At 45.0% G+C, this 20764-nt stretch overlaps 1 protein-coding gene across 3 annotated transcripts in view; it reads right to left on the bottom strand.

The window, feature by feature from the left end:
* The window catches only part of bbx (bobby sox), a 270510-nt gene that overhangs the window by 22288 nt on the left and 227458 nt on the right, over positions 1-20764 (bottom strand). For all 3 annotated transcript variants that reach the window (XM_075692969.1, XM_075692970.1, XM_075692971.1), the window contains 5 exons: positions 19883-20152; positions 18907-19087; positions 14651-15018; positions 11975-13050; positions 9663-9974 (listed from right to left, as the gene is read on the bottom strand). In XM_075692969.1, coding sequence (XP_075549084.1) covers positions 9663-9974; positions 11975-13050; positions 14651-15018; positions 18907-19087; positions 19883-20152 — 2207 coding nt within the window. The remainder of the gene's footprint in view (positions 1-9662; positions 9975-11974; positions 13051-14650; positions 15019-18906; positions 19088-19882; positions 20153-20764) is intronic.

Here is a 20764-nt window from a genome sequence, read left to right as displayed (position 1 = left end):
TTTGAGAGAAAGATGACTTCGCAATCCGCTTGCAAGCCCCAGGCACAGCGTACAACAGCAGAACTTGGCTGAGATGTTCGCAGCAGCGTATGCTACTCGTGGACTACGTTAATTCAGGAAGAACAAGGGGTGGTTACGGGCCCCTTTAAACAGGAAATAAGAAAAATGGCAAAAGTGGAAGGTGAAGTCCAACTAAAATATGCAAGAAATTGCAGTAAGCACAGGGGAAAAGAAAATTACTGGTTAAGGATTTTAAGCCACATGTTCCTTTCTACAGAGCGAAGGAATGTCAATTGGCTGGGATGTTCGGGTGAAACCGACACTTTCTTTGAACGTCCACGCAACCAGCATGCGAGAATAGACGCTCGGAAGCTATAGATTTGCTGGAATCAACATGAACTCCATTGCTATGTCAAATACATGCTCCAAACTGGCGCAAATGCTGTGCCATATCTTTAGTGGACTGGGAGAGACATGATGATAAATGGCTCGGTTTTTATAACATGCCACGAATTGCGTGGATATTTCGAGCCTCCGGCTTCGGGCAGCGTGGTGGAGTGCGGGGGGAGAGAGGGGAAGCAGTCGCCTCAGCATCGCTCGAGACTCACAAAAACAGTCGGCAATCGCTCTATCACAGCCACACAGTCAATGCTCGTACTCCACCATTCTAATGTTTCAAAATTTTCACATCACTTCTGTCAAACTCAACAAAACAATTATCCAAACATGCCTAATTGATTAAGTCTATTAAATGAAAGGTGGACATCGATGACAATCATTTTGCAGGATCATTTTAATCGATTAATCGTTCATCAATATTACCAACCCTACTCAGAAGGTGATATGTACCAGCAATGAAAAAAAAAAGAAAAAGGAAAGAACAAGAAAGAGCTACGAATCAAGCTCAGAGGCACGCTCTAAGGAGTTCCGTTTCACATCCTTGTCAACAATATTGGTTCCTCAAATCAATGCCAACATAGGTATAGAGTAACTTCTACTCTTTCAGAACTCTAGTTCTGCTAATTAAGCAGCAAGACCTTTACAAACAGGAGAGAAAATGAAGGTAAAACTTCTATTTCTTGAATCTCGCACAAAAGCCCTTCATCAGCATCCCATCAAAATGTTGTCGTGGCTTTCAAAGTATTTTTTGTTCTTTCTTTTTCCATAATTGAGCTGTTTTGGCACAGTAAAAGTTTAGAAAGCTCGCTAAGCTCACTCTTTGGCCCCTTTATATTACAATGCAGTCCAACTTCACCAATAAAAAGATTAAGTACACCTGAACACACACCATCGTTGGCCAATCGTCGCAGAATGTCAAAACTAAATCTTTATAACACGTCTTTTTCATTCGCTACAGCCAACAACGAATTCATCGTACCTATCCACTATGTGTCGCGCACCAACCACCTGAATGCCGTCGTCCCTCCACGTAGCAATACCACAATGTTCCAACATGCCTTTTTAATACGCACTGCGTGTGACTGAAATTGCCTTTTCAGCCATATTGCTACAATCAATGACCCGGCTGGTTTAAAATCTGTAGCTTCAAAACCGTGTCAACTATTTCATGCCTCCAAATAAATGACATGGACTGCACTTCAGCATTAGCTTGAAAGCCAAATGCTGCGAGAAGCTGAACTAGCACCACTCCCACTACTCTGGCACAAGATGCTGCAGCACCACATGGCTGAACCAAATGGGGAGGCCTAACATATCTACATATCACTAGAGATAGACACTACCACCAACCAGTCTTCTCGTACAGCTCCATACACAACTGTCAAAAACACAAGGGATGGCATGTTACAGACTGCATTTACATCTTTGGAAGTTTTCTGGGACAAGACGAGCAAGAAGTGCCCCCCCCCCCCCCCCCCCCCTGACTGGAGTGCTGTAAATAGAATCACACCGGCCAAACTTAACTCAGTATGGAGCTTCGCATGTGAAGCTTTGATAGTGAGTCACACTTAGCTCAATCCCTCTTTCCCCTGGCCAGTACGAAAGTAGGCCCTTTAGCTACCATTTGAATATATTCTCTATCTCTCCCCAGCCTAGCAAACATGTAGTGAAAACAGGACATAAGAGGCAATAAGACATGCCTTCGTTGTGCAACATAACTGCTAAGGCTCACCTCTCACGGAATGCAATTGTTCGCATGTGAACAGAAGTGACCAGCCCAACCAGCATTTCAAAGCAACTTATCTTGAATCAGTGGCCTACAGTAACAGCATAAAAACTTCTGAGCATGGAATTCCCATTATCCAGACAAGTGCACCCTGTGCAGCACAGAACAACAGAGCATGTTTGCAAATAATAAATACAGTATAACCTTGTTACAACAGGTCTGCTTACAATGGACATTTGGATATAACATACTGATTTGCGGTGGTATGCCAATCTTCCCATCTCTTCTACTGATTGAGCTTCATATACAACGGATTCTGTTAAAAGACACAATTGAATATAACTGACTAAATTCGAATGCCAACAAGGTGCTTGTACACCTTTACAGCAGACTTCTGTATGGCGGACATTCCAAATCCAATAGCTCCCAACTTTAAAAATCGCTTGGCACATACTTTTGCAACAAGAATAGCAGGAATTACAAAGGCGATGGCCATATTGAGGCGGCCATATTGGGCTTGGATTATGCCGGCTGGCTTCGATCAGGAGCGACTGGCTTTAACCAGACTGAGATGACGAGAGTGTTGGCGGATGTCATGGAGCCAAACTGATCAGCAAGTGCCGTGTGTGCGAAAATCTCAAAATGATGGAGTGAAAGCAGATTTCCCTCAGGGACAAGCTTGCGATCATCGAACAAGTTGAAAAGGGGAAGAAGCAGACGTCGCAGATGCCTTCGGCTTATCAAAGCAAATGGTGGGCCCCTTTGATTTTACACTTCTGGCTACCCGTGGGTTGCCAGAGCCAGCCAGAATGCCTTCATTTTTCTAGGGTTACTCCGCCCACCCACCACGCACTTTCACCGGGCGTTAATTTTATTTGGGATGGACGGTTCTGGCTACCCGCGGGCTGCAAGAGCCAGCCAAGACTATTTTGGTCTGGCTGTTCTCTGGAAATTCTCTTGCTAGCAGATGACTGAAAGAGGTGATGGGCACTTGCTGCCATCTTTGTGGGGACTTGACAGTTTGCAACACAGTACTTGAGGACTTAAATTTACCTTGTTCAGACAATTGCTTGCGGTCACCTTCGCATTTCCTTACTTCCAGCATTATCTTCTTAGGTTCTAACCCACCGTTCTGCATTGCGAGGCGGTGCGATACGAGCGGCGGTCAACCGTTTGAAGCTATTTTCTGTGTAAGTGTGTGTGTGTCCCACGAAGGCTTCTTCCCGTCAGTGATAAGCGCATCGCGCTTTCATGCGTGCATGTTACCTGCATCGTGTCCCCCGCAAGTTGTAGACGCTCATTCACACACACTGTAGTACATTTTCGGTTTGTCTTTCGCTGGTGGTCTTATCACATCTCCCCCATATGTATGCAGCGATACCTCTTTTTCCTGCAGTTAGCGAAGTTGTTGCAGCTAGCCCGTGTTCACTCTGCCTCTCCGTGGTATGCTTGGGTGGCAGCTCGAAACCGATGTGTGTTAGAAGTGCAGGTTAAGAGAGCAGACGTTAAGAATGCACTGGTTGGGTAAATAGGCACACGTACATTAGCTCATTGCCCTCATGATCGCAACCAATATTGTTTTTCGTATGAAACTTTTTGCTGGTGACAAGCAGCGTGCATTTTCATGCGCCAGCCACATCCCTAGTTCGTATGGGTCAAATTGAGAAGCACCCTCAGCCGAAACAAGCTTTCCGCGATCAAAGCCCAAGCAGGTCAGCACGAAATTTCATGCATATAAGAAGTACCCAATATCCTGCTTTTTCATGTTTTGTCAAGTGATGACACAACACCAACTCATAAATGTCACCGTTGGGCGACACGATTGCTACAGGCAGGGATCCTCGAGCAGTCGCTTTCAGGGATACAACAACTTACACGCAATTTCACGCCTTGGCATCGAACACGTCGGAGTCCGTCTGTTGCACTGTTGAAGGTGAGTTTGGCCCAGTGCGTGTCCTGTGCCGAGAAGCGCAAGATCTCGTGAAAGTGATCGTACCCCTGGATGCAACTATATATTTTCAAGGTGGCAACGCATAAATCACCAACTAAGCCAAGCACGCACCGGCCTCACCGGGCGCTGCCATACTGGTAGCAAGTTCACATTTATCCTGCGGCCAGCTGTCCCGGCGTTTGAAACTTCGGGCAGCTTCGGTTTGTCTAGGGATTGCAGCCAACGTGACTTCTTATCAGGACTGGAACTAGCTGGCTGCCGTCTGGCTGCCAGCGGGCTGCCAGTGAATTCAATCGTCAGAAACAAGCAGGCAATTGCGGCCAAGAAAGTATCAGGTGACTTGCAACCTAAGAAGTTCAAACTTTGCGAAGCGTTTCCCTACGTTCAAGAGGTGCTACTCGTTTGGCTTCACAACGCCCGTTCGAGACACCCACAACGGCCTGCTGGTATGGAAACGTGCAGATCAATTTGCCATTGTTTTGAAGCAAGATGACTTCAAGTGCAGTGAAAGCTGGCTCAACCGGTTCAAATTGAGACACAGGATCTCCTTCAAATGACTTTCTGGCAAATTGGCCAGCATTGACGACACTGTCGTAAATGAGTGGAAAACCAAGGTTCTCTCTGTGCACCTCGCAGGTAACAAATCACGCAACATTTCCAATGCCGACGAAAGCAGCATCTCCTACAAGTTGAGGCCAGGAAAAACCTATTTTTCAGAGGATCCTTGCCAGGGCAAAAAAAAGTCCGAAGAGTGTGTTAGCTTCTGTTACAACGTGGACAGTACGAGAAAACAAGGATGCTAGTCATAGGCAAGTCCAGAAGACCACTTTGCGTATGCAATGTGCCCGTTCCCACGCATTGGAAGTACAACAAGAGTGTGTGGATGACAAAGGACATTTTTAACAAATGGCTGCTGGGCTTTGACAGCAGAATGCAAAAGCAAAAGAGAAATGTGCTGCTCTTGCCCAACAATTGTTCGAGCTACATGCAAGTTCTGGAGCTTTATGCCACAGATGTGGTGTATTCTATAACGCAGCTTTTAAGCGCCTGTTCGTGTGTTGACCAGCGTTGCCGTCGCTGTCGAACAATCAGTTGGCACAGGGAAGGATGAAAGAGAGCGAATGCGGAGTGCAGCGGAAAATGAATGACAGTGATGGCGAAGAGCGCAAGAGGTGGAAAGACGCAGAGGAAGGTAGAACAGAAGCATGAGGAAGAAAGTGGAGGAGGAGAGTAGCGACCAAATGACCACAGTGCTGCACGAGGCCCATCTGTGACGGTGGTGGTGCCAGAGTAGCACGACGTCGTCCATTTGGAGATCACTTCATTGGCGAGTTGTGTGGTGAGCATGTCTGCTGAAACCATAACTGCAAACAAAGCGGTGCATGAGCTAAGGTCTGTCTGCGGCGACTGCTGTGAAACGTGCCCATGCAGTGTGGAAAATAAAGAGTGCTCTGTAATTGTACATACGTGCATGTCTCTCTCAAATTCTTTGCCTCACATATCACAAAATCAGAACACCTAAAGAGCTGTACTCAAATTTCGCACTACGGCGCATCGTAATCGTCTGCAACTTTTTTTTCATCAGCCACAACATTACTGCACACTCACTGAAGTCGAAGTACATATAGCACATGCTTCGCCGAGCGTTTGCTCTTTGATATGCAGCAGAAGCAAGACTCGGTGATTGATCCGAGGTTTGCTGTTCAATGGTGTGGGCGCAGTATGAGCCAAGCAGCATAAAATATTGCTTCTGAAAAGCTGGCCTTGCAGTTGGTGACCGCGACTGTGGGGAGCTCATGCTGCCACTTCCTGCAGCATGCAGCATGGAAGGGCAGTGTGTTTAGGGTATTTTAAGGTGTGTTTAGGGTGTTTAGTGGCAGGCGACAATAGAATGAGAAGCCTCAAAAGCAAAACACAACACTCACTTCATGCCACCTGCAGCAGGGAACGACAGCCTGTGTGGGTTATCGCCCATAACTGAACATTAGCTGAACATTGCCCTGAATGAAGTAGTAAGTTGGTGCTCTAACTGGCAAATGGTGATTAATTCAGACAAAACAGTTGTAATGTCAATAACAAAAAAGAAAACAAGTTTAGCATTTCCTTATGGTTTTAATAATGTCACGCTCCGAAATGTAAGCCAGCACAAATATCTTGGTGTAATAATAACTTCTGATCTCAGTTGGGCAGTTCACAGGGAAGCTATAACTGCGCAAGCAATGAAAAAAATTGTTTTTCCTTAAGCGGACGCTGCGGCATGCTGACCACGACACTAAGCTTTTAGCGTACACCACACTTGTCCGACAGATTCTAGAATACAGCGATTAGATATATTTTTAACCCCTATCGATGCCTAGGTTCCCCAACAGAATTGCTACGCCGTACAGGTTTGCCCTCACTCCGAAGTCGAGCTCAAATTCATAGCCTGAAGTTCTTATATATGCTACTGCACAACTATTTGAAGATAGACCACACAAGATAAGTCGAAACTAAACAAACAAGGCACCTATGTCATACACATGATCTCACACTCCAAGAATATTCGTGCAACAATACATTCTATTATTCTTTTCGCCCTAGAAGCGTTCGGGAATGGAATACTCTTGACCGAATTGTAGTCGAACAGCAAAGAATTGACGATTTCCTTGAGATGTTACATAACTCACTTAATACATACTCATCAGCCTGATGTCATTTATTTGTATTCTCCATATGATTATTTGTTTTTTGTATTGGCATGCTTGTCAATACTCATATTCATACTTCCTGTTGTACGTATATTTTTTCTTCTTATATGTACTTGTTTAGCATATCTGTCCCTGACAATTACTATTGTTATTGCTTCTTTCGGTACCCAACTCCTGTAATAACCCTGTCAAAGGGTTGACAGTATGTTGAAATAAATAAATAAATAAATAAATAAATAAATAAATAAATAAATAAATAAATAAATAAAAAGCATGCAGCATACTTCTTAAACTCCACAACAACATTATGCCACACGCGCACACACTGTGAAACAGATAGGTGAAGACACTTATTGCAATAAGGTTGACAGCGATAACCGTGGATGGCGACATGTGACAATCCGAGGGTTTTACTGGCACAGGAAGAGGAATGCATGCAAGCCAGCATTTTCATGTGGCACGAGTAAGAGAGCAGAGCGGGGAAGCTGCTGTGGCGGGCGCCTACTGCTTTCGATCACATGTGCCTCGCACTTTCTCTTGTTTACATGGGATCTAGCGGCCGAATAACATACTATACAATTAGAATTTGGCGATGTACTGAATGTTGGTGCCGAAAGATAGTGTTTTCCAGGAACATACGAAGCAGCAAAAAGTAAGTGTAAATGCATTGGATCATTTTCTATGTTCTCCATCATGAACATTGGCGATGGAAAATCATACGAAACAGGATCACATCAACGAGGCTCTGCTGTACATCAATAAAAAATTCAGCGCCCTTCTACTCTGTGAAGAAAGATGACCAGCAAGGCTGTGAATGTGGGAACTGCAACTCAGCCACAGGTCAGCCCGATATTGCACTATCTCCGAGATTGGCTCATGTATGGGGAGTGCTTAACGCCTGCTTCACCTTCGTCGCGGGTCGGCCTGGCATTGCACTATCTTCTGAATCTGCCCACGTATGAAAAATTGTTAGTATGTGTCCGCGGAGACGAGATTTGCCAGAACCTAACCATAAACAACTGCGCTGTAAAAGTAGATGAGCATGCGGTATGGTTCTATGGGCACATGACCCACACTACAGGCAAGCAGTTGTGCAAGTTGTGTTAGGATTCATTTGCACAGCCATCGTCTATCCTGTCTGGTTATGCCACAGGAAAAAAGATGTGCGCACTTTGCAATCTATGTGAAGCGGTTAACGAAATTGCTATAAATCTGCCCCTTTCATTCCTACGTCCTTGGCATAAAAGAAATTGATGCACTCACATGTGCTCTCTTGCACCCATACTACGCAATGTGAGAACTCTTATGTTAGCTTGCATTTCATCATCTATCTTTATTTAGTTCGAATGTAACGGTTGCTTCTTAGCTAATTGTCCATTGTGGGTATGTCCCACAGTAGGAAGATCATCATCATAACCAACGCGCAAACACGCTTCTGGGCCAATCCCTTTCAGTGGCCATTTGCCATAGTGGGGAAATCCTAATTAATCAACACGTGGCGAACGTCTCGAAGACCTACAGTCGCCAACATATTTTTTGGACTCCCAAAATTAAGACTTGATAGCTATTGCAGATTTCATAAATGCATCGTCTGGGTTTCGTTTAGCTAATTTAACCAATTTTTCAGACGAATTTAGGCCCCAAAGTTTGATTTCCCGGACTAAATTGCTCATTCCGAGCTGCACAACCCAATCTTGGGGGCCGCCATGTTAGATATTCAGATGACTTGGCTTCCAGTGGTCCACTTTATAGCCTCATTATAAAAACTTTACGAGTGCTATAATCACACAGGACATAGAGAAGCAACACACACAACAAAGTGCATTCGGTGTTTTTGCTTCTGTATGCCATGTGTGTTAACAGCGCTCAAGGTTTTTATAATAATGCGTTACCAACTAGCCCACCTATCCATCCTATAGCCTCCAAGATTGGAACATGCACGCTTTCAATAGAGAATGTGCGACATCCTCTAGTCTCAGAGGCTGTGCCTGCTCTTCCTTGGCTGACAAAATGCTCTAGGGGACTGCATTCTTTCTTGCTTATTTCTTTTTTCAGTCGGCACTATCATCATAATCACTTAATGTGGGGTCCATTTTTATTCATTTATTTATTTTAAAGTTTCAGTTGCTATTTGCACATGGTGTGCCCACAAAGCAGGTGTGTCTCAGAGACGACATCGCATCTTTGTGTGTATTTGTGCGGCTTCAAATATGTGTGATCGGTACCACCTCGTGTGCCTTCGTGAGAGCAAAGTGGTGCGCAGAAACGGGGCTTGTTTCTTCGATCGCCATGGTGATCTCCGGCAACGGTGATTACAGATCGCTAACGCGGTGACACTCTTGTCAGAATGTATACAAAGACGACGCCACTCTTGCGCAAATCCAAGCAAACGTGATTGAATCGAAGCGTAGTATGAGGCAAGGTGTTATTAGAAATTTTTTTAAGTCGCTCTAAGCCTAATAAATTTCATTTTATTGGCTGAATGAGTTTTTCGTACGATCTAGTTTTTTCGGGCTATTTTTCGGTCCTCACAAGGTCCGAAAGTTGGCACGATATGTACCACCTGCCAATCCACCACTGTGGGGTATGTGCCATATAGTATGAAAATCATCATCATCATCATAAAAAATCGCGATCATGTACATAGTACAAGTGCTATTGCGAAAAAAAAAAACAAAAGACTGTGGCATAACGGTTAGAGCATCAGGCTGGTGTGCTGGTGAACCGAGGTTCGATCCCACCATCGGGTTCGCAATGCGATTCTTTTAAGTACGGTCTATTTGGCAAAACAGGCTCAACATCCAGTAGCTATGGTCAGGAAAGCCGTGGACGGTTCACAAAAGAGGTTTCAGATGAATAATAGAGAGAGAAATAAATGAGTAGGCAAACAAGCAAGTACCCTGTCTTGAACTTCCTGGGCATAATAGATGAATGGTCACTAGGCGAGGATGCAGGTGGGGGGCTTGAGGGATCGTCCACTGCCTCGTCTGTGCCAGACGCCCCCGATTCACTGCGTTGCCGCACGGACCTGGCTAAGCTTGTCCGGAAGTCAGCGTCCTTGCTTCCTGGTTCTGCAGCGTCAGCAGAGGCACAATCGTCCCTGCCATCGTCCTCTGGCTGGCTGGACTTCTTTTTGTTCTTGCGCCGTGTGAATGACTCCATGCTGCACTTGGGCAGTGCTGCTATCTGGGCGTCCAGGTTGAAAGTGCCACTGTACAAGCAAGAATCATGACGTTGAGACAATGCGCGCACCTGGGTTCCTGTTATAGTAGACTTCTGTTAATTCAAATCCGTTCAATTCGATTCTTTGGTTAGTTCAATCCTGGCTGAAGGCACTCGGAAAGTTCCACATATTGCAGTACAAATTGGTGAAGTGGTTAGTCTAGGCATGGGCCACGGTCCCTTTTGCAATTGCAGCAAAGTGGTCAGAGAAATGTGGAATATCAAACATGATGGACAACAAGAATGACGACGATGCGGTCCACAGACAGTTATAAAAACTTGTTGACGATGATGGACATTAAGTGTAAATGAACTTTCATTCTATCAAGGTGAACGCTGCAGGCTTCGCCTTACTTCCAGATTGCCAGAATCACAAGAGGGCTACACTTTTTGTTTGTAAAATCATGTGGACACTGTTTGTTACTATGAACAAATAAACACTAGGTGCACATTAGAATCAGGTAATAGACATGAATCTTGATATAATGAACATGAACATAACAAATTATTGGATATAATGAAGCAAATTTAAAATCTCTATTAACAATATCTGCATGTCAAAAATATATGCTTCTAACAAATATAGGACATAAGTTATTTTTCGCGTCTGATGAGCCTTTGTTAAAATGAGGTTCGATTGTACTGCCAACCAAAACAGCAGTGTGCATGGGTGTTCTTTCTGTTGGTTCTTTTATTCAAGCTGCCGGATAACCCGGATAATTTCGTTGGTCCCATCAAGGTCGAATTAACAGAAGTCGACTGTATGTGTTCCTCAATTATTTAGATTTTTGACGAGGCCATTTGTGCAGCTTCAGGTGAATGATGGCAATTAGAATGAGATATGTCTACCAGAGGTTAAAAAGAACATTAACCCTTTCAGGGTCAATGACGTAAATATACAGCGCCACGAACGAGTTCAAAATAGCCGATGCCGCATATTTACGGCGCTGACTGTACCTTTAAACAGCACGCCTATTTTCCAACTTCTTCTTTTCTGTTATGTACTGCCACTATGTAGGAATACAGGGAATTTTTTTCGCGTGCCTGCCTCTCTCGGTTTCCGTTGCATGGTTTGTTTTAGAGCTAGTTTGTTCCCACACGTCTGTATGCTACCGCTCGCGCATTGGCGCGCGTGCGGGCGGGCGGGTGGCGGTTTGGGTTTTGTTCCGCGGGCGGTTTCGGCTTGAGCTTGCAAAACTGATGGCTATCTCGTTACTAATCGCTCAAAGGGCGACCACTTGTTTCTCACTCGTTTAGTGCTCACGGAGGTGCGCATAGGAAGGATACCACCATGTATGCTTTCCTTTCTTTTTTTGAAGATTTGCGAGAACTAATTGCCTCTGGTTGGCGATAACATGAAAATTAGTGGAAGTTTGTCACACGTTTTGCTTTTTTGACGGGCACACAACCACACAGTTTTCTTGAGTGAGTGCACCAACACAGTTCAATTACGCTCTGGATGTACAGATTAGTGTAAGAGCAGGAACATTTAAGTCTTGCGAAATATTCTCGTGTGCGCAATGCATCAAACTGTTAATTCCTATAAGTTTATTTTCATCTTATATTGGTTATTCATGAATGAAGAGTACGCATATACCAACACAAAATATATATATTTTTTTTCACTTTACGGTAACCCTAGAAAAATTATGGTAAATTTTTTCGACATAAGTCCCTAAGAAGAATGGGAATCTGCAATAAAAAAAAATCGACCCTCAAAGGGTTAACTAAAAATTAAATTCTGGTGTTTTACACACCAAAGCCACCATTATTATGAGCATGTTGCAGTGGGAGAGACTGGATTAATTTTAACCACCTGGGATTATTTAATGTGCACCCAATGCATGCTACATGGGCAATATTGCATTTTGCCTCTGGGTTTTGTGATTTTGCATGCCCAGGTTTAGTAGTGCAACACCGAAGTCACAGCTGTGGCAGGTTACCAGCGGTTAAATAATATTAACAAAAAAACTTAAGTGCATGCATCACCTGTTCTTGCGAGGCACCTTGGCCCCATCATCCCTGCGTCCTCCTCCACCCAGCCTGCTGGGCTCATCATCTCCTTCTTCATCCGACTTGCGGGCAAGCCCTTTTCGCTCTTTGGAGCCCGGCAGCACACCTTCCGACACCAGCGCCTGGTAACGCTGGCCCTTGCATGACCGCTGACTCTTCCGCCCCCTCTCCGGGCTGCTGCCCCCGTCCTCGTCCCCGGTCAAGGATGCATTGATCCGCGCACGCTTGCTCGGCGAATTGCCAGCGAGCCCCTTGCGCCGAACGCCACTCTTGTGGCTTCCAGCAGAAACCTTCTTCTGCACATTGTCTCCATCCTCATCTGCACTGCCGCGGTAGAATCCTGCGTTTGGTGTGGGCACTGTACCCGGGACGGCAGCGGCCACAACAGCGGGCACTGCGGGGCTGTCATCGGGATGACGTGAGGAGCCATGCGCCGAGAAGACGGTGCCGTCCAGCGGCTGCACGTTACTAGGGCCGCAGAGGAACTTGTCGATGATGTGGTTGATGATGTCCTGCTGGCAGGTCTTGATCGTTGTCATAGGGCGCTCCTTGCACAGGTTCAGCGGCTGCTCCTCATCGCCTCGGTTGAGAGACTGCGCGAGACTCAGCGCCGATGAAACGTTGAAGAAGCGCTCGCGCTCACGTGCCTTAGCTGCAGCCGAGCTGCTCCCACATCCACTTCCGAGGCTCGTTGCGCTGCTCGAGCTGGGTGGAGGCGTGCTTGAGGACGAAGTCGACAGCGCTGTGAATGGCGGCGGCGGTGTCACAGATGTGCTGCTGGCAGTGGTGGGCTGGCTGAATGCCTGGTCGATGATGCGGTTGGCAGCGCTGACGTCGAACATGGGGATTGGGCCGAAGCCAGCCGGGGGAACCGAGCCGCCACCACACAGACCACTACTTCCATTGCTACTAGTGCTCGTCGACGTTGTAGTCGTGGTGCTTGTGGCAGTAGAAGACAAGCCGCTGCTGCCGTTATCTTGTGACTTGGTGTTCAGGTCCCCAGTTTTCTGGCGAGCTCCTGCAGTTGGTGGCTTCTTCCCACCCTGGCACCCCTGAAAGGAGGTGTGCATCAACAAAACCGTGCATAAGACAAGTTGCTTACAGCAACAAGCAACTACGCACTCCTCTGAGACTAGCCTAAATGCTCAGCGTGACACCACTGCAGGCTTGAAATAAAACCAGACAGGAAAAATGAAGCAAGAAATATTGCAGGAGACTGTGACACTGCCTAAGCAATTGATGGAATTGCAATGCAATGATTGAAGCAGTTGAAGTTGCATCATATTCTAGTATGCACAGAGCAGACGAATAAACTATTGTTCACATGCTCGAGTCTCACCATGGAGTCTGACAACAGAAGATGTGCAACTTGCCATGCAATACAGAAATTGTGTATCTGTTCTGGTCAACTACTGACACCTAACAGAATTTCAAGAAAGCCTGCCAGTGATGGAGATACCCAAGCATACAAAACCACTAGTGTTATATATGTTTGCAATGCCTGGCAAGCAAGGCCTACATAAATTGATAAAAGAAAGTGCCAAATTTCGGCACGTATAACCTGCCTTTGCTTGTAACCTGCACCAGCAAATACAACGCCCAGAAAAATAGAAGAAAAATATTCAAAAATATTCATGCGTATAACTCACACACAAGATAAGTTTAATCAATGCAACTCAGCGCTACTATAGTGGTAATGTGAATTTCTGGAATTGCATCTTTGCAAGTGCAGTCATCAACACTGCTTCCCAGCAAAGCACAGTGAATCAAGACGTGAATTCTATCTTCTGGTGACTTTCCAGCAATACGAATACTGCTTTCAACTTCGTTGCTTGTGAGAATGTGCTGCAGATCACGGCCATAAATCTTCACTCAAAAGAAACGTGTGCACCCTGCACTCCCGACTTTCTATTTAATTTTCTTCTATTTCTGCAATTTGTTGCAAGCTATCTACACGTGAGACTATGATACATCCAAGACACGGGTGAGATGTTCGTGCTCCGAGCATGCTTACTTTTTTTTTATTATGCATACAATTTAAAAAGAAATACTCTTCTCATCCCCAAGAGTTCAGTGTGTGCAAATGCTGCAAAATGTAGGGAAAGTACCACGAACATAAGGATGTCTCTTCAAACCCCCTTTCTCTGCACGGAACACAAATGTACAGATTGCAACAAATGTTTACAGGGCACAGAACTTGCAAAAAAAATGAATAACTGCGGATCCTGAGCATGTGGCCTTGAATTAAAAGTTTGAGTGCGCAGAAACTTTTGCGACTTACCCCATGATCCAACTAAATTGGAGGCACCATGCCTTAACTCCTTAAGGGATCTTGACGACCTTGACTCGTCATGAGTCACCATCACCTTTTGGCTTACGACAAGCCTTTCTCATAATGTAGATGGCAATGGACATTTAGTTATGGACACTTTTATAGATTTAAACTTCCCACAACATTTGTGCACATATTTGTGGGTTTTAACCATGTTATTATGTAATAAATTCTGCCAATGGTAGCTTCAACAACAACAAAAAATGAGCCCTTGAGGGATTAACAGAGCGGTTACCCATGTAAACTGTGTCCCATAAACTTGTGGCTGACTGCATATTCAAGAAACATTGGATGCTCCTTCATGCTTGAGCGCCACCCACCTCTGCCAGTTCGAGCAGGGCTGAACATGCATTGTTAGTCTGCTGATCCGTGGAGGCTGCCCTCTGCAGTGGCGCACAGGGCACCGGCGAGGGAGATGGCGACGGCGACGACTCCGACTTGAGCCGGCTTGCATTGCCCCCGCCATATGTGCCATTCTCAAGGTTCTCCAGGTAGCGCTTCTTTGGAGGCTTGCAGCAGACCGGCGGGTTGTTCGAGGGTGCCGGGTTTGGAGCACCAGCTTGCTCGGCCGCGTTGCCGCCAGACTCGGTCATTTGCTTTGTTGCCAGTGGCTCGTCCTGAGAGTTTGATCCCTGCTGCTGCAGCACTGGGCTATTATTGTTCTGCCTCGAGATGCTCAGCGGGTCCTCTGCAACAAGGCAACGTTCAGGATAAAAAATTAAGGCCAAACACTTCCTTTTAGACTTCAATGTCTTTGTTACACCTATACTGACATAACATTAGCTTTGTGCCAAGCAGGAAACTGTGCTTGCTAGCATAGGAATGCACATTGTACCTGGTTATATGTTAAATCCAAAAATGCAAACCCTATCCACAATGTTATTGGTTTCCATTTCTTGGTATTTGTACGTGCAAACTTCTTTGTGGGCCTCCTGATTGCACTGGGTAATATAGGTTACCTATGCGAGTCTAAACTGTTTTAATTAATGCTATACAATGCGCTGAAGCAATCTCCCCGACTTGCTTTGTATGAAGTGCAAATAGAATCTTTATAATCATAATTATATTTCATTTATTTACACAGTAAGTCAAGTTTCATCTTTGTGAGCGTGGAGAAAAGTGAACGACCAGACCAATCAGCCAAAAAGCTAACGTCACCCACACTGTATCCTTTAATGATGTCTGTGTGTGCCTTCTTTTTCACTAAATGAATTATTATTTTCACTGTCTCCCGCAGCATATTAAACCCAGAAGCAATAACCAGCCAGATGAGCTAGCACATCATTACATTGAAGTGCAGCAGTAACATACAGTAACATTCAGTTAATCCCCAGTTTTGGCATGTTTCAGTTGACAATCATTATCAGCAGCAGCAGCCTGTGTTATGTCCACTGCAGGACGAAGGCCTCTCCCTGCGTGCGATCTCCAATTACCCCTGTCCTGCACCAACCGATTCCAACTAGCGCCCGCGAATTTCGTAATTTCATCGCTCCACCCATAGTCAGGTACAACTTTAGAAGAAAGGGGCAGCCCCACCCAAGCGCAACAGCTGATTGTCTCCATGACGAAAATAGTCCTGCTCAAAACACCATGCTTTGAAAACGCGCAATTCTCAGTACAAATAAAGACGTTTGTATTTTGATGACTGGTTTTAGTAGAGCTCTCATGATTATAATGGTACAGCATATACCGGATCACGAGAGAAAAATAACCCCGTGCCTTCTACAATGCTGCAATGTTGCATGGGACAAAAGTAGAAAGAGCAGCTCGGCATGGGTTGCGCTGGTTTACATGCACACGGCACATTTACTACTCGTTTTCCGAGCTTAAAATGAATCAGTTGCTATTGAACAAGTACTTAAAAGAACAATGCATTTATTGAAACCATTACAAACCTGGGGCGAGAAGACGATCGAGGCAAGAAAGATACAATAATGCTTTATTCATCGTTTTAAATAAATACTCTTAGTTTTAAATAGCTTAGATTTATATTTTTTGGTTTTGTGTTTTCACAGTTATATTCAAGAATAGGTTTTTTTTTTGTTGTTGTTGTCGTTGTTGCAAACCTGCAGTCTCGCCAGTTAACATACCATAGCGTCAGCAATGCTCGCTGCAATTTTTCGTGGCCGGATCACGGCTCAGAATAAACGCACGCGGCACAAATGGTGCATCGTAAGTTCGCAATAATATTTCCGGCATGATAGACCACCACAAACAGTTTGGAAATTCAATCTGACGAGGGGCAGACGCACACGAGTGACACGATTTGGCCCAGTTCGAAGTGCGGGTGGCCATCTTCTCCATTGGCGGGGTCACTGGCCATCCGGCTTTGTGACGTCTGTCTAGAGTGCACACCCATTGGTGGAGGCTCATGTACATCTGCCTTGGAGGAGTAAACACCCCTTTTTTTTAAGTTGTACCAGACTATAGTCTTTTGCCGTCCTCGACTGCGTTTCCCTTCTCTTGGTATCCATTCTGTAATCCTAATGGTCCGACGGTTATCTAGCCGGCGCATTACATCACCTTCCCAGCGCCATTTTTTTCTATTGATGTCAATTAGAATATTGTCTATACCCATTTGTTTTCTGATCCGAACCGCTTTCTTTCTGTCTCTTAACGTTATACCTAGAAATCTTTGTTCCATTGCTCTTTGTGCGGTCCTTAACTTGTTCTCAAGCTTCTTTCTCAGTCTCCAAGTCGTTGCCCCATATGTCAGCACTCGTAAAATGCACTGATTGTACATCTTCCTTGTCTGCCGTATGCGATCCAACCCGTTTTTATTCTTCTATGAATTTCCTTCTCATGATCGTGAACAATTGACCTAGGTAAACGTGCTCCTTCACAGACTCTAGAGGCTGACTGGCGATCCTGAACTCTTGTTCCTTAGCCCGGCTATTCATCATTATCTTTGTCTACTGCATATTAATCTTCAACCCCACTCTTACACTCTCTCTGTTAAGGTCCTCAAACATTTGTTGTAACTCGTCTGCATTGTTGCTGAATAGAACAATGTCATCGGTAAATCAAAGGTTGCCGAGATATTTGCCGTCGATCCTTACTCCAAAGCCTTCCCAGTTTAATAGCTTGAATACTTCTTCCAAGCACGCAGTGAATAGTATTGGAGAGAGTGTGTCTCCCTGTCTGACCCCTTTCTTTAAAGGTATCTTACTTCTTGTGTAGAATTAAGGTAGCTGTAGAACTTCTGTAGATATTTTCGAAGGTATTGACGTAAGCATTCTGTTCTCTTTGATTACGTAATGCCTTTATGACTGCTGGTATCTCTACTGAATAAAACGCTTTTTCGTAATCTATGAAAGCCATATAAAGAGGCTTATTGTACTCTGTGGATTTCTCGATAATCTGATTAATGACATGGATGTGATTCGTTGTAGAGTATCCCTTCCTGAAGCCAGCCTGTTCCCTTGGGTTGACTAAAGTCCAGTGTTGCCTTTATTCTATTGGAGATAATTTTGGTAAATATTTTATACAATAAATATAATATAGCAGTTGACAATCACTAGGCCTTATTCTCAATCCATTGTTTTGGGGGACATCCCTTACAGTGTACACCCAGCGGCTAAAGCTAGCAAAAAGTGAATGTGACAATGCAATCGGATGCACCCTGGTGAGTGTTACTATCATGTCCCAATGTTCTCAAGTGCATCGACATTATGCAATGCATACCACTCCAGTGAGGCTGTCTGCTGTGCAGTATATCACACAGAAGTGAATGTAACTCTGAAAAGTGATCAATTGCAAGCATGGTTCACCAACTATACTTGCAGCATCCATAGTCTTCAACTACACAGCTAGAGATCTTGATCCTGGAGTGTTGTCTTAAATGCTGTTGCCCATGTCACTATGATGCACTGAAAATGCTGCATTGTAATTGTGTTGCCAGCCCCTCACAAAATCATGAATTTTAGCAGCGCCCACTTATGGCTAGCCTACCATGTTGCCACACAAAATTAGATTGGAATCAACCTGACAACTATCGGAGCTTTGGTTGCACAAGAAGGGCCTAATAAATGCACAAAAATGCCACAAAAGACATGACACCACAGTGAAATCATCACTGTTGTGGTTTGGGTTCAAAATTCAAGAAGGCAAGTTTGTCATTCATTTCCCTCTGCTAACGGTAAAAGCTTTACGCAAAATTACTTCAACTAGAGCCTCAAAAGGATGCTTAATCAGTCTAAATTGATTTTGCGCTTCTCCTTAGCATCCCTAAACCATGAAATGGGACAGATTTTGAGAGAACAGATTTCCTCGTATGGCCAGTAAGGCTGTAAGCATTGTCATCTATATTATGTTCTATAGACATGCGTCAGCACGTTCTCTGCAAATATCAAGCCAGCTTATGTAACTTATCCTGTACACATTATGTGCCATATGCAGCTTCTTTTACTTTCCATCTTTGCCTCTTTCATTTTACTTATAATTTGAACTTTCCGGATTAGCTGGATCTACGATCAAAAAGTAGCAGCCATCACTAGTCTAAGATGATTAGGTTTCCTTTGCCATTTTAATTTAAGGAAGCAGAACAACAATGAGGAAGACAAGAGGTGGCACACACTTGTGAGGGTGGGCACCCGTGGCATATCCGACCGAGGGCAGTTTGTCTGCTCGGGGCTCCAGCGCAGCGTGTCTCCCTTGGTGGTGGCCCCCTTAGTGCGCGTCACTGGAGACCGCGTGGGCAAGGTGGGCATCTTGCACCATTTGAAGTCCGGATTGGCCTTCATAAAAGCCTCCTTGTACTGCGGGTAGAGCAACACAACATACTGAATTGATAAACACCAGCTGGACTTCGGATAAGCAAGAATGCACAGTTTGGGAGTGTGCACATATGAGAGAAAGAGTGAGACAAGATGAAGGAAAGGCAGGCAGCAAATGGCAATAATGCTTCAGCAACATGGGCACAACACTGGTTGCGCTGAACATCACTGATAGCCTACCACCATTGCAAAAGCAAGAGATTTGCTGTGCACAGACTGAAATAGCTTCCGTTAGGCTTTTTGAGTAACTGAGCATTTATGCAGTTAGCACATACAGTTACTGGCATAACCACAGTTAGGTTTCTCGAGTAAGTGGACTCAAATCAACTTAGAACCAAGATAAGCTTGAATTGTGAGTTTTACGTGCCAAAAAGCACAATTGGATTATAAGGCATGCCACAGTGGAGGACTATGCATTCATTTTGACTACCGAGCGATCTTTACCATGCCCCCAGCGCACAGGACACGGGTGTTTTTGCATTTCACCCCCATCGAAATGTGGCCACTGTGGCTGGGATTTAATCCCACAACCTCGTGCTTAGCAGCGCAGCACCATAGCCACTAAGCCACTGTAGCAGGCACCACAATGAGCATAACTGAGGCTAGTGCGCCAGTGTAACTCAGTATTAAAGGCCATTGCAGTGTTGTGTGACATACGAGACATGCAAATTTTTCAGTGCCCCATTTTTTTCTATGGTTTCTCGCCACTTTGGAGTCAGTCTGGAGAAGAGTGTGCGTGAAGGTATCCCCGGTGAACGCAACAGCTTTTGAGCTCACCTGCTTGGCAAGCTCCGTGTAGGTGTGTTTCTCGTGGGGCTCAAGGCTGGCCCACCACTCGCCCAGGATTTTGGTGATGGCGCGATTCTCGAGGTGCGGGTAGCGCTCACGCACCACGCTGCGGTGCCGCTTGCAGAACAGGAAGAAGGCATTCATGGGCCTGCGCACCCCGGCTCCGCCCGCTCCGCCACACCAGTCCTCCTCCCCCCGGCAGCAACCCTCGTCCTCACCATCATCCCGCACCACCAGGGCCTCGGCTGAAGGGCCCGCCTGCAATTGATAAACAACAAACGATATTCCCACATGCCATAAATGCGCATTGGGTGCTACATGCTTAGTGTAGAAGATGAAGATAAGAAAGCTTTTGTCTGGTGCTGAGTGAGATAAGTTTGAGCGACAAAAGAAGAGCCATATTCCTCTAGATAACAGTCAAGATTATGCAATAGTGTTTTGTCAGGTCCCACATGTGTGACTGCTGAAACTTTTCTGCAAAACGTTGCAAATTTCTGCAACGTACATGAAATCCCTAACGAACTGACCGATAATTTCTTTTTATCACCCTGGTTTTGCTGAATGCATTCCAAGTGGCGCTCACTCAACCTTAACATGTTTAATACATCTTAAGTAAGAACCAATGACATCTGGAACTTTCATGATTTCATCAAATCCTTTTTTTTTTCCCAGGACCTTCAGGGGCCTCATATTCTGCAACAATGACTTCTAGTGGCCCCACTTTTTGTTTAGTGATCCTTGTCGTTGTTGTTGTTTCCTGATTTTTTGATGCCGATCAGTCATTATTTGCTTTCACTGACTGGATTAGCCAAAAAAATTTGCAGGTGTGGACTCATTCATGTGACACTACTCAAGAGTGCCGATAAACCA

Source organism: Dermacentor variabilis, chromosome 5, assembly GCF_050947875.1.
Source record: "Dermacentor variabilis isolate Ectoservices chromosome 5, ASM5094787v1, whole genome shotgun sequence".
NCBI classification, from domain to species: domain Eukaryota; kingdom Metazoa; phylum Arthropoda; class Arachnida; order Ixodida; family Ixodidae; genus Dermacentor; species Dermacentor variabilis.
Note: the sequence above shows the minus strand (reverse complement) of the source record. Positions and strands in the feature narration are given on the sequence as shown.